Source organism: Stenella coeruleoalba (assembly GCF_951394435.1).
Source record: "Stenella coeruleoalba genome assembly, chromosome: 13".
Taxonomy (NCBI): domain Eukaryota; kingdom Metazoa; phylum Chordata; class Mammalia; order Artiodactyla; family Delphinidae; genus Stenella; species Stenella coeruleoalba.
The window spans coordinates 58,494,646-58,507,965 of NC_137159.1; the positions used below are offsets into that span (position 1 = coordinate 58,494,646).

At 43.5% G+C, this 13,320-nt stretch overlaps 1 protein-coding gene across 5 annotated transcripts in view; it reads right to left on the bottom strand.

Annotated features, from left to right (window-relative positions):
• Nucleotides 1-6,393: 6,393 nt before the first annotated feature.
• The window catches only part of TMEM178A (transmembrane protein 178A), a 229,639-nt gene continuing 222,712 nt past the window's right edge, over nt 6,394-13,320 (bottom strand). For all 5 annotated transcript variants that reach the window (XM_079940541.1, XM_079940542.1, XM_079940543.1 and 2 more), the window contains one exon: nt 6,394-7,386. In XM_079940541.1, coding sequence (XP_079796667.1) covers nt 7,145-7,386 — 242 coding nt within the window. In that variant the 3' untranslated portion in view covers nt 6,394-7,144. The remainder of the gene's footprint in view (nt 7,387-13,320) is intronic.

Consider the following 13,320-nt stretch of genomic DNA (forward strand, 5'->3'; position numbering starts at 1 on the left):
GGGACTTACTGTGTTCTGAGGGCACTGTCAGTGGGGTCCCAGGCCCTTCTTGCCAGGATCTAGTGGAGCCTTCATGAACCCCCGATCCAGCAGTGCTTCCATGCATTTCCCAGAATCCCCAGAGGATGTCACGCCACATCTGTGCAGCTATTGAAGGAATTTGCCTCTATGGTCCTGTGTAGATTTAGAACGTTTCCTAAAGAGCCTGACGGTACAGCTCATCCATCCTCACCAACCCACGCTCAAGGTGACGGCATCACCTGAGTTTTGGCCATCCAGAATGAGCAGATGACGGGGCAGTGGTCTGTGCATTTTGTGAGTGTCAGTAATGCCAGCCCTAAGACATGATGGAAACTTAACGAAAGCAGGGCAATAGTCTCTGAGGTAGGATTTAAGCTGGGGGTGGCCAGGGCGTGACATCTGCCTTACCATTCACTCACAATCACTATATCCTTTCCTCTGTGGCTGGACTGAAATCTTCCCAATCACCACTAATTGATCAAGTTCACACTCAAACTGAATCCTATTTGCCAACCCTGGTATAGGCAGCTTCTGGAGAACACCTAGAAACCAAAGAGGAAGAGGCTGGCCATTGGATCAGTTAGAGAAAAGGCGTGTTGGGGTCATTGGACCATATTCTCAACTATGGCTTTTCAATCCTGGGCTCCACTCAGTTAAGGATTTATCCTAACCTAGGTGCCATCCTAGGTGACACTGGATTTGCCATAAAACTTTGTGGTTTTTTCTTTTTTCAAATTATGGTGTCCCCTTTTTGATACAAGAACCATAATTTCCTTAGTAAATAACCTAACTCTCACAATTACTTAGTTGTCATGCTTGATAATATCCCTTCTTTCCCCTCTCCATCCACTTTACCAGCACACCTCATCAATTCCATCTCTAAAATCTATCCGCCCACTTCTATCTTCCTCGCCGTAGTCGTGGCCACCATCGCGTCTCCTAAACTCCAGCAACAACCCCCTCCTCAACGGGCTTCTCCACCTCCAGTCTTGCCTTCTTCTAATCCATTCTCCATCCAGCGACAACACTGACATCGTTAAAGCAGAAATCAGATCCCACTGTTGTCCTTTAAAGACTCTCATTGCTTTCTATTGCCAGAATAAACCCAGTGTCCTTACGGTGGCCAGCAAGGTTCTGGCTATCTTGGAAATCTCGCCTACACCACTGCCCCCCTGGCTCTTGCCACTGCATTCCTGTCTGCAGAGAGGCCCTGACAAAAGTCCATGTGTAGCCCAAGGACTTACACATAGCAGGCAATATTTACAGTACATGCTGACAAGAGAAAAAAATAGGAAATAAAGACAGAAAGGTATCTTACTTTTTAGCCAACCAATTTGTTTTCCTCTTAAGGTTGCTATAAGAAGACATGTTCTATGAGGTTTTAGAACAATTAGAAATCTTGCTTTGAAGCATGGCAAAATATAGGTTGTATATAAAGAGGAAGTATGTTGGATAGCCATGTTCCCAGTATGCAGTGGGGTGCCCTGAGTGTCTTCAAGCATTTGTGGTTGTCCTACAGCAAGGAGAACTTCCAGTCAAAGGACAGGGCCTGGGGAAATTCAAATAATGCAATTTCAAAGGGTTAGGACTTTCCCAGTGGCGCAGTGGTTAAGAATCCGCCTGCTAATGCAGGGGACACGGGTTCGATCCCTGGTCCGGGAAGATCCCACATGCCGCGGAACAACTAAGACCGTGCGCCACAACTACTGAGTCTGCGCTCTAGAGCCCGCAAGCCACAACTACTGAGCCCGTGCACCACAGCTACTGAAGCCCACATTCCTAGAGCTGGTGCTCTGCAACAAGAGAAGCCCACGCGCCTAAACGAAGAGCAGCCCCTGCTCACTGCAACTAAAGCCCACGCGTAGCAACGAAGACCCAATGCAGCCAAAAATTAAAACATAAATTAATTTTTTAAAATAAAATAAAATAAAATAAAAGGGTTCTTGGTCAGTAAAGCTATTTGCTTTCAAAGAAATCCTTTCTGAAGCACTCCTTTCAGAATTCCAATCAGAGATTTGAGACATATCGGCGCATAAATGGAAGAGCTTTAAATTGTAGAACAATATTGAGGTTACTAACATAATACTGTTTGAGCCATCAAATAAACGTTCCACAGTACTTAGTTCATAACACATTTCAAGTTATATCTGTGTTAGTGTGTGTTAATAGTCCCTTTAATTATTCTAATGAGACCTCCTTGCTTGCCAAGCTAGATTCTCATTCCATTTAGCCTGTTACGCTACCGTTCATTATTTCATGGGTTCCCTAAAATTGGTGGTAAGGGAGTCAGTTCTGTCCAGGGCAGCGGGTAGTTTGTCTCTGTGACTCTGAATTCACGCATTTCTTCCACAAAGGTTTATGAGCACCTGTTGGGTTCCAGGACTAAACCCTGGAGACAAAACTCAACCAAGACACAGTTTACACCTTGCAAGAAGAGTCTATGATCCAGTTAGGGGTGAGCAGGTGATTAGCATGCAGAGTGCAATTGGGCAGGAAAGGGGTTAAAGCAGGGGAGTGTGCTCAAGCCTGGCTTCTAGGAGTGTTGTGTTGAAGCTGAGACACAAGGAAAAGTCAGCAGGAGCCAGGAAGAGTAAGAGCAGGTGTCCCAGCTCAGAGGAAACAGCCTGAGAAAGACCTGGCGGCGTTAGCATCCCATACGCACTGGCCTCCACTGGGTAGGTTACCTTGACCTTGTGGCCTGAGTCTCCAGGATCCCAGGTCCCTCTTCATTCTTAGCTCAGATAACCTTAGGAACCAGGTTCCCTTGCTCGGGTGACTGAGGCGTACTTGTGCAGTACACCTTTGTGTTCTCAGATTTCAGTTTCAACTGGGAAATCTTCGAGAGGCAAACTCATCCCCCACCACCACAAAAAAAGTTAATAATGTACTTTTTATGTTACTGAGGATAGATTCAAATAAAATGATATGAAGTGAAATATACAGCCAATGAAAACATAAGTCAAAAGAAACTTATTTTAATAACTGGGTTCAACTACTTTAATCTGGGATTTATGAAATCATGTGGGGCTTGAAAGGGTGACTTGACTTTTTTACTTGTACTGAATTTTACTAGAATAAGCTTCACAGGGGCAAGAACCTTGGTCTGTTTTGCTTCATGGATGTTTCCCAAGTGCCTAGAATACCACTTGGCACACAGTAGGAATTCAATAAATATTTGTTGACAGATACAAGGACTTTTATGGAGAAATTACATTCTGGGTAAGTTTCCTACATCCTGGACCGTTGATTATCAAGGGTCCATGGTGCTGTAAAGAAGGAGGGGGTAGGGTTCCCTTGGAGTGGGCAGCAATGTTCTAACATTGCAAATAAACCAAAAGTGACATTGGTAAGAGGAGGGGCCTATGGGGCCTATGGTTGTCTCATCAAGGATTTGGGTAGAGCTCTTTTTTGGTAAATGTTGTCTATATATGGCAGATGGACATGAGTCTTAGTCTATAATCTCAGGTGTCCTGTAAATCCATTTACTTTCTATTCACAGTCCTTTCTTGTGGGTTTAGGGGGAATTAGCCCTCATTCATTACTGCAGACACACACACAGCTGTACCAATGTCCCTGGACCTTCCAAGGGTCAGACTGGCTGCCACTGAGAAGCCCATTATTCCAAGGCTTGGTCCTTCCCAGCCCATTGATTCTGCTGCTCTGAAACCATGGTTGGGTCATGAGAGTCACTGTACCAAGGGCTCCAGTATCTCTGGACACCCCATATAGCCATCCTTGCCGAGGTCATGATAACCTCAAGAAATGCATGGACCCAGCTAATCACAGGACTGCCATCCTTTTTCTTTCCAGTCTCCAGGATGCCCTTAAGTACTTCTAGCCTACAAAGTCAGCCCTCTGGCCTATCCTCCCTTTAGGGCCCAATGCATCCTCACTTCAAGGAGATCAGCTACCTCTGCCTTCTGCCCTGCAAAAAATGCCCAAGGCAAAAAAAAAAAAAAAAAAAAAAACACACAGCCTGGCTATAGGCATGCAACTAGAATTGGGACAGGGAAAACATAGGAAGAACAAACAAATTATCTCAATGAATTCTTCTGCTCATGCAGTACTGTGCAGCCATTTCAATTACTCCTCATTTGCAAGCCAATTAAGAAAACACCCCTAAGAGAAGCCTAAGGACTGGGAACCAAATGCAAGACTGGCAACATTTACAACTCTGTGAAATGTAAATAGAAAGCAAGGAAGCTTGCTCTGAGCTCACTTTGGCTGAAAGGCAGGGAAGCTCTGTTCTCGCCAACACACACTTGAATCCGAAGTGAACTCCCCTGGCTTCTGGGCAAATCTTTCTGGTGTGTGAACCCTTCAACCTTCTGTCATTCCGAGGCTCTCTTCCACTCACACCTCAAACCCCTGGGAAGCTTCTCAGAAACTTCAAAAGTCACTCACTCAGACGCTGCTTTGGTGGTTGGAATATAAATGCTCAAGAGTCTTGACATCTTCTATGGGGAATCTTTAAAGAAAACTTCAAAGAAACAGCTCTCCTGCTTTGAAAAGTAAGTAATAAATGAAAGTAATAAATGAAAATAATTGCTCCTTTCTCTATGTCTCTGATCTCATCCAGAGGGATGGGTTTATTAAACAGGCCGGAGAGATTGCCAGGGAATACAGCCACAGGCCTTGGTGAGAGCTTGTGTGGTCACCGGGATCACCTAACCTCTTCCAAAAGGCTTAGGTAACAATATGTGGACACCGTCACTTGGAAACCAGGCTTGATTTTTGGGTGGGGGTAGGTAGATTATCATTATCCTTTTACAAGTACCAAATCAGGTTTTATAATGAAGGGGAAAAAAGCATTTTTTTTTGCTTTTGTTTTTTGCGGTACGCGGGCCTCTCACTGTTGTGGCCTCTCCCGCTGCGGAGCACAGGCTCCGAACGCACAGGCTCAGCGGCCATGGCTCACGGGCCCAGCCGCTCCGCGGCGTGTGGGATCCTCCTGGACCAGAGCACGAACCCGTGTCCCCGGCATCGGTAGGCGGACTCTCAACCACTGCGCCACCAGGGAAACCCGGAAAAAAACATTTTTTATTAGATTAAAGTCTGAAGCACTGTTATACTTCTGGTGTAGCACCTTCCCTCTTTTACAGACCATCTTTCTCGTGCGTACAATACAGGATAATGATGGAGTTAAAAGGAAAAGCGTAGAAGTTAGCTAGTGCCCACCCTTCCATTTAAAGATAAAGAAATACCATGGAAGGGTTTTAATTTTGTCCTACACCCACGCGTCGAAAAAAATGAAGCAAATGTTCTGAGTCTGCCCTTCAGCTTCATTATCAGTAAAATGGAAGAAGAGTTACCTACCTGTATGGTCAGGCCGCCCCAGATGGTTCTTCTCTTGCTCTTTGTACATTCTCTGCTCAACTCAACCAGTCCCTGCTTCACCTACACCCTTCTCACAGGAATGTGCTCGCCTCCTGACCCTTAGGCCAGAAGGGCTCCACCTGCTAGTTTATTAAAGTGAAACAAATGCCCTCGTGATAGTCTTAACCTGAGGGGCTGCTGGTTTCCTTGGTAACTGATGAGCCAACCTGACATCAATTCCCCCTATAAATGGGGGAATTCCTCCTTCTCCCCCAGGTAGCAGAGTGCTGTCACGTCCTGCCTGCCGTCTATGGTGGGGTGTCCCTCCAGGACCTTTTGCTTCAGATGTGTAAGATCCCCTATCCAGTAAACAATTGATGTCTCTGTCGCTGTCTCTGGGCTCTTTCTTTGGTCTTGAGGCCGGGCATCCACAAGGCTTGCAGGCCTGCAGGGTGCAGCCCAACACTACCTCATAGAGCTTTTGAGAGGATTAAATGCAATTATACCTGGAAAAAACAGAGCCCAGTTACTGGCACACAGTAAGTGCTAAGTAAATATTAGCTATCAAGGAGATAACTGTAGCTCTGGCCCAGTACAGTGGCTCTAAATCCCAAATGAATAGCAGAATTATGAGATTTTTTTTTTTGAAAAATACTCAAGCCCAGGCCCAGCTGCAGACATTCTAAGTCAATTGGTCTGGGGTGGGGCCCAGTTCAGGCACAGGTGAAGATGATTAACCAGGTGATCGGATGTGCAGCCAAGGCTGAAACCCACTGGGGTAGGAGGTCCAAGGATACGGCCAGAGACTCAATCCTTATCAGTGGCTAAATACCAGGCAGATGGTAAACACAGACGAAGAGGGAGAGAAGAAAACTCAAAATACTATGGTAAGGTTTTAAAAGAAGCTTGGAAAATGATCTCGATTGTCAAGAGCATGTGTGTGATTGCTACAAATGATAAATAAAAATGACCAACCTAATTGAGATGAAGCAAGTCTCTTAAAAACAAAGAGTTCTCACCTGTCCGAATGGCTAGGGAGACCTACTGCCACGGCTGAAAGACAGGAAAACACACCCAGATTAACAAGGGGGCAGTCATTTAATGCAGAAATCCAGTTAACGTAAAGAGACAGGTCGAACGACAGATATGACTTCCCACAATACTGCATAGCATTACAGGTTAGCTCTTCCAGGGTTGATCTGTTTCTCTTATGATTTTGATTCCAGTACAAAGATGGAGAAGAGACTTCAATTAAAAATAAATAAGGCAACAGAAGAATCTCCCTGTGACAAAAAACATCCACAAATAATGCACAAATGTTTGGTGCTGACACAACAAGACACCACTAGGACAAGTTCTGAAGGTGCTGCATTAAATTTAACAAGCATGGTACAATGACAAGAAAATTATACTCGCTTTGTCATGAATCCTTTTGCAAATAGAAATGACTCTCGGGTAATTGTTATGTACAAACTCTCTGAAATAAATGGCAATCATACAAATTTTTCCATTGCGGTTTCCTCTTTTTCTGAACCCAGAAATGTTCCACGGCTCTGCTCCCTACTCCTCGCCGTCAAAGCATAAATAGTCATTAAAGCACTTGAATCCACAGTAGTCTTGTCCTTAGAAAGGATGGAGGTTCTGCATGATTTGACATCAGTCATCCAGAAGGGGCTGGCAGGCAACAGGCTGGAATGTACAAGACCGATTTTGTGCTTGGGATCCTGACTCAGGCTCTGCTCCGTCCCCTTCAAGGTTCGTCCGCGCTGTGGACGGGCCACCAAGCAGTGGACTTGAGTATGGACAGTCATACCGTGGAGTCCCTGCCAGACTTTAGATGTGCAATCTTGGTCCGGCTAATAAATGGGTAAGCGATGCAGAGACCTCCAGCTGCCACAATAAAGCCTAAACTGCACCAGGCACAAAAGATAGACCAGCTGTAGCCATGTTCCACATCATCAGGCAGGCTATAAATGAGCTTCGGGACCCGGTTCAGATCATAGGAGATGCTGGCGGCGTAAGTGCAGAGGGAAATGGTGCAAAATATTCCTATAAATAATACAAAGAGAGCAGGGTGATGGGTTACGGTTTTGCCTGCTACAAGGCAAATGCCAGACAGGCCTTCGTGAACATCAGATCAACAGATGAGATGATGAATCCAAACGGATAAAGGATGGACAATTCTTTCAGTTGAGTTACTTCATTCAACAAACATTGGCAAAAGCTTTATGTGCCAGACTGTATGCTAGGTTCTGGAGATATAGGAGTGAAAAAGATGGGAAAATGCTGATAACTTGAATTATTCAGAATTATCTCAATTAAATGGGTATGTATACATGAATTTTTTTTATTCTTAAAAACAACGTAGTAGAAATTTTAATTATTTTTAAGGAAAAAAATAATCACGCAAACCTAATACAAACCATTTTCATTTCCCTTTGTTCTACACCTGAGTTGACACAGTTTTAGATAGTTGCAATCATCATACCAAGTCTTTCTTTTTCAATTACCATTATCATTAGTATTTATCATGTTGCCTGGTAATATCTTAAATGAATTTTTACAAGTTTTTTTTAAGGCACAGAGCCTGGCACATTCTAGGGCCTCAAAAATCACTTTTTTTTATAATGAATGGATAAAAAGATTTTAAATAATATAAATTAAATCCAGGATGTTGGAATTGTCGTAAAATAGCTGACATCATATATAGGGGATCTATAATTCAACCACTCAGAAAGCAGGTAATTTAGGTAGCCTAAGGAAAATGAACAGACCCCAAATTTTACTTTTTTATACCAACACGTTATATATAATTGTCCTTTCAGAACACTAAAATCAGCATTCTGATAAAAATGCTTCAAAAGCCCAAAACACAGGATTTTTACTACTCAAGGATGTAGATGCTTCTATTTCATCACAGTGGACCCCCAAGGCTGCTCCTTTTGTGGGGGGGGGGGCATGGGATCACAGTGAGGCAGTTGCTGAGCTGAAGGTGGGTAATCAATACAAAAACTGGCACCCAGTCAAGTATCAGAATGTTCCATTCGGTTCCGAGTTCTACACATGTCTTTTTCATACTTTGGTTTATCCCTGTGTACAATGGAGGTTACAACCATTTGCTGACAAATTGCTTTGGTAGCCTTAGGGACCTATACAGCATCTCCATAGGAAACAGAGACACAGAATTGGGAACCGAAAGGAGAGGGCTAAAAGTAACAGATCTCCACACCCCTTTTTAATAGAGCTTTGGGGATCAGAAACACTAGCAGAAAAACAAACTCAGAGCAGGCAGCAACTGGGAGGAAATAAGGATCACCTTAATGTCATTTTTTTTCCTTAACGTCATTTTTAAGTGCTAGAATTCTGCCTGCACTCAAATCACATAAGAACACATTGCCTGAATCCTTTTCCAAGTGTGCATTTAGAAATGTTTTAAATTAAAAGGACACTTGATCTGAGGTGATTTGATCTCTCCTACTCTTTGCCTAATTCTACTTTTAGACTCTAAAGTGATTCTGTTTTTCTAAAAAGGATAAAATCTTGTTTTCTTGCTCCAAATTGTTATGGTAAACATCATTTTTTGAGTTCTCCAAAGGACGATCATGATGGAAATAATTCTTTCATGAAGGAATGGCACGGTCAAAAACAGAATACTCTGCTTTTTTCAAACCTTGTGAACAGCAAATGTTCTTACATCTACATGAATGCTTCCACTGGCCAAAACAAAGACGGTGTTTATATATAACAAGGTCCTTCTAATGAATGCTGGTAGTAAGGCAGTTAGAAAAATGTGATCTCTGGAGTATCAAGAGGTAAAACAGAATAACAGAATAACCTGTTCACAGGAAAAACAACTCTTCTGCATTTAACTGTCTGCACACAGCTGAATACCTGAAAGTGAAGCTGTTTACAAGTAACATCGTTTTAATGACCTCTGAAAGCTTGAATTCAAACTAGGACTCTTAAGCATACTTTCGTGTCCAAATGCATTGGGCTGGGATGCAGGGAATATGTATTCTGGTCCCCAGCTCTACATCTAATCACTGTGTGACCTTGAAATTACCTAATCTCTCTGAGCTTCATCTAGGGGGAAAAAAAACTGGGGGATTTGGTTCCTCAAGTCCCTTGCAGTGGCAAATTTCTGTGACTCTGTTATTCCGTAATATGGCATTGAGCGAGGACATTTCCCAAAATTTCCTAGTAAATCTAGTACTCGGTATTATGCAGCTAAATAAAAACTTGAATGTCATGGATTTTTCTTTCTGCACATACTCTCTGGTTTTATACTAAACATTGATTTTATTAGCACCTCTCCCCTGCCAACTCCATAAAATTGCTTTTGGTGAAATGAATTTTAGCATAACAACACCAGTTCATGCTGAATAGAAAAAGATAAGAAAAACCTAGAACCTAACCTGAGGATTCAACCTCAGGATGAGTAGTTGTGCTTTCCCAGGGCCCTTAGTTTGTGCTTACCTCATGGACACTGTGAATGATGTCACTAATAGAATGTCTTTTTTTGACCGAGTTGCCAGAGAGCTGAAACTCCCCTAAAGCTAAATTAGTGGCCCCCCAGGGGCAAAAACTGGGGACTTCATGGCATGCTTTTTGGCTACTAATCTCACCCTTGGATTCATCTTGCCCTACAAACCTGATTGCTCCTTTGTCTTCTTTGTATCCCTTATTTGTATTTATTTTATCTTGAAATATTATATACATCTCTGTGCCACTTAAGTTATTTTAGGATTAGGGCATCGCCAAACCTTGAGGAAAACCTGCTTTATTTCCTTCTGCCTTTACTCACTCAGCTGAGATGGAGGGGTGGAGGAGGTTACGTGAGCCCATAAATATGCCTGATGTCTGCCCCTCCCCTTCCCACAAATGTCCCCAGAGACTGCTCTCCAAGGATATTTTTTCTCCCTCCAAGATGCTCCTGAAGTAGTTCTGAGTGAGAGAAAAGCAAAGATGAACCAAAGAGCGTATCTAAGAATTTCCCCTTTCTGGACCCTCACATATCTAAGGAAGTTTGCAAACGCATAGCTGCCACAGCTGTTATCTGTGGGATGGGCAGGACTGTTTGATTATTACAGAGAAATGTAGCGAGAGGAGACAAAGCAGTGTTTCCAATGTAGGCAACTAGCTTTTGTAAAAGAGGCCTAACCCATTCAAGATATCTTAATAAGGGGAAAGAAAAACCCTTCTAACTTTGAAGACACTAAGGAAAAGTGTTTAAAGGATGAAGACATCTTTGATGTAGCTAGATTAGTAGTCATAGGTCAGTTTTGATCCTGCGGAATTCTATTTTAGTTCCATATGCATGTCTTACAGTCCTCATGTGTATTAGTTTGCTCGGGCTGCCTTAACAAAGTAGCAGCAGACTGGATGGCTGAAACAACAGAAATTTACTTTATCACAATTCTGGAGACTAAAACTCTGAGATCAAGGTCCCAGCAGGGCTGGTCTCTTCCAAGGCCTCCCTCTTTAGCTTAAAGATGCTGGTCTTCTCCCTGTGCCTTCAGTCTTCCCTCTGTAACTATCTGTGCCCAAGTTTCCTCTTCTTTATGAGGACACCAATCGTACTGGATTATGGCCCTACCCTAATGACCTTATTTAGTTAGTTTAATCACCTCTTTAAAGACCCTGTCTCCAAATACAGTCACATTGTGAGGTTCTCGGGGGCTAGAACTTCAACATATGAATGGCAGGGCTGCAGGGCGGGCACACAATTCAGCCGATAACATTGTGCGTGCGTGCGCGTGTGCGTGCGTGCGTGTGTGTGTGTGTGTGTGTGTGTGTGTGTGTGTGTGAGAGAGAGAGAGAGAGAGAGAGAGAGAGAGTTTGTGTGTATGGTCAATGTATGAAGTATATTTCCATCCCTTTTACAGGCCTAAGCAAGATTTTACTATTTTAAGTGTTATTTAATCAGTTATTCAAGAATTATTTATAAGCATCTACTATGTTCCAGACCCAGTTCTGATTATGTTAGAGGTAGTTGAATAAGTTCTTGGTGGTCACAGCCATCATTGCTTTGACGCTGATGTGATCAGGAACCCCAAGTGTTCTTTCCACTCACTTTCCAGCATGCATGTCAGGGAAAAGGAGTAGAGACCCCTGGACTTCCTGTAAGTTCCACATGGAGCCTAATAGCACTGAGGACACGGAGTGTGCAAAACCTGCTTAAGAAAACTGAGTTCTGCAATACAGTGAGTTCTACACACCTAAGAATCAGTTCATCCTAAATCACCTCCTGTAGGATTTACCTAGATGGCAAGTTATTTCCGATAATGTTGCTTTCTTGTCAGTAGCAATCTAGTTAATGCAAGCTATGGGATGAGGGCATGGAAAGATAAGGTACCAGCCTTGCATTTCAAAAGTTCAAAATCTAATGGTCATTCCTGAAAAGCCACGAGGAGAGAGGTCACCTCTCCTCCCTTCTTCTCTTAGACATTTCCTTCCCTTTCCCTTCTCCCCTGACCAGCCAGGAGTTCCCTTGGGCTACCACCACTGATACTCTTCAGCCCAGCTGGTGGCGCCAGGGGAGAGGGGTTTATAAGTCCCAAACTCAGTCCTGGCTACAGCTGGTAGCATCTTCAAAAGGGTGAGTAACTACTTGTTCTGAAGAGCGCTGTACGCGGCGACTTTTCTTATAAAATATTAAAAGGTGTTCCGCCAAAGTTCCTCATTAGAAGATACAGTGATATCACAGAATTACAAGACCGGAAAGGATATTTTTGGATCAGAAGAGAAATAAATGTATGCTGCCATCCCAGATCATCAACCTAATTTCCTTCCCTAAACTTCATGGTGCCTATGGCCAGCTGGTAGGGTGTAGTTAGGGTAACGGCCCACTCTTTTGACCATCCTCTTTTGATGTGCTTGAAAGGCGGAAAGGAGTGGAAGTTGCTTCACCCTGGTTAGCCTGCTTGATAAACATAGCTGCAACACCCACAGACATAAACATTGATTTTTTTTTTTTTTTCACTCCTTCAAAAGACGGCCTGCTCATCATTCTGGCCTCTTTGCAATTCCAGAAAAAAACCGCCTCAAGCTAATTTTCACACAGATTGCTCAAAAAGCCATTGCTAAGTTGCCTTAACTAAATGACTGGGCAGGACTAATAGAGACAGAAAACACTTTTTAAAAAAATCAAATACAAGACCCACAATCTGCAATTAACTAAATCTGAAAAGCTTCTGATCTTTTTCCCAAAGATTGCAGCAATCTCACCGACCGGCAAATCTGGCCTGACGTGACATAGGCTATTTAGAGTCCTTACTGATCCCACCTAGTGTGAATATCCATGTGTTTGGCTGCAGAAATGTTAATGTATACTTGATTTCAGACCCTGCTCAGGGTGTTAGATAATATAGAATACATGCGCTATATTACCTTTCTAAAATAAAACTTAAAAATCCTGAATTCCAGGGACTTCCCTGGTGGTGCCGTGGTCAAGGGTCCACCTGCCAGTGCAGGGAACCGAGGTTCAAGCCCTGGTCCGGGAAGATCCACGGAACAACTAGGCCTGTGCGCCACAACTACTGAGCCTGCGCTCTAGAGCCCGTGAGCCACAACTACTGAGCCCATGCGCCTAGGGCCCATGCTCTGCAACAAGAGAGGCCACCGCAATGAGAAGCCCGCACACCACAACAAAGAGTAGCCCCCGCTCACCACAACTAGAGAAAGCCCGCGCTCAACAACAAAGACCCAAGGCAGCCAAAAATAAATAAACTAAAAAAAAAAAAAAAAAAAAAATCCTGAATTCCAAAATGCACCTGGTCCCAAGGGCTTCAGATACAGCATTAAGGACCTGTAGTTTTAGATCATAATCAGTGGATACCCTAGAGAATTCAATACACCTACAGAGGAGTCTTTGTTTTAATTTGAATGTATTGAAGCAAAACAATGGGTGGCCTAGCGTGGGTGTTACCGGTCCCTGAGCTTTGCTGGGGCAGCCTGGGCTGTCTCTTCTTTCTCTACTGACCC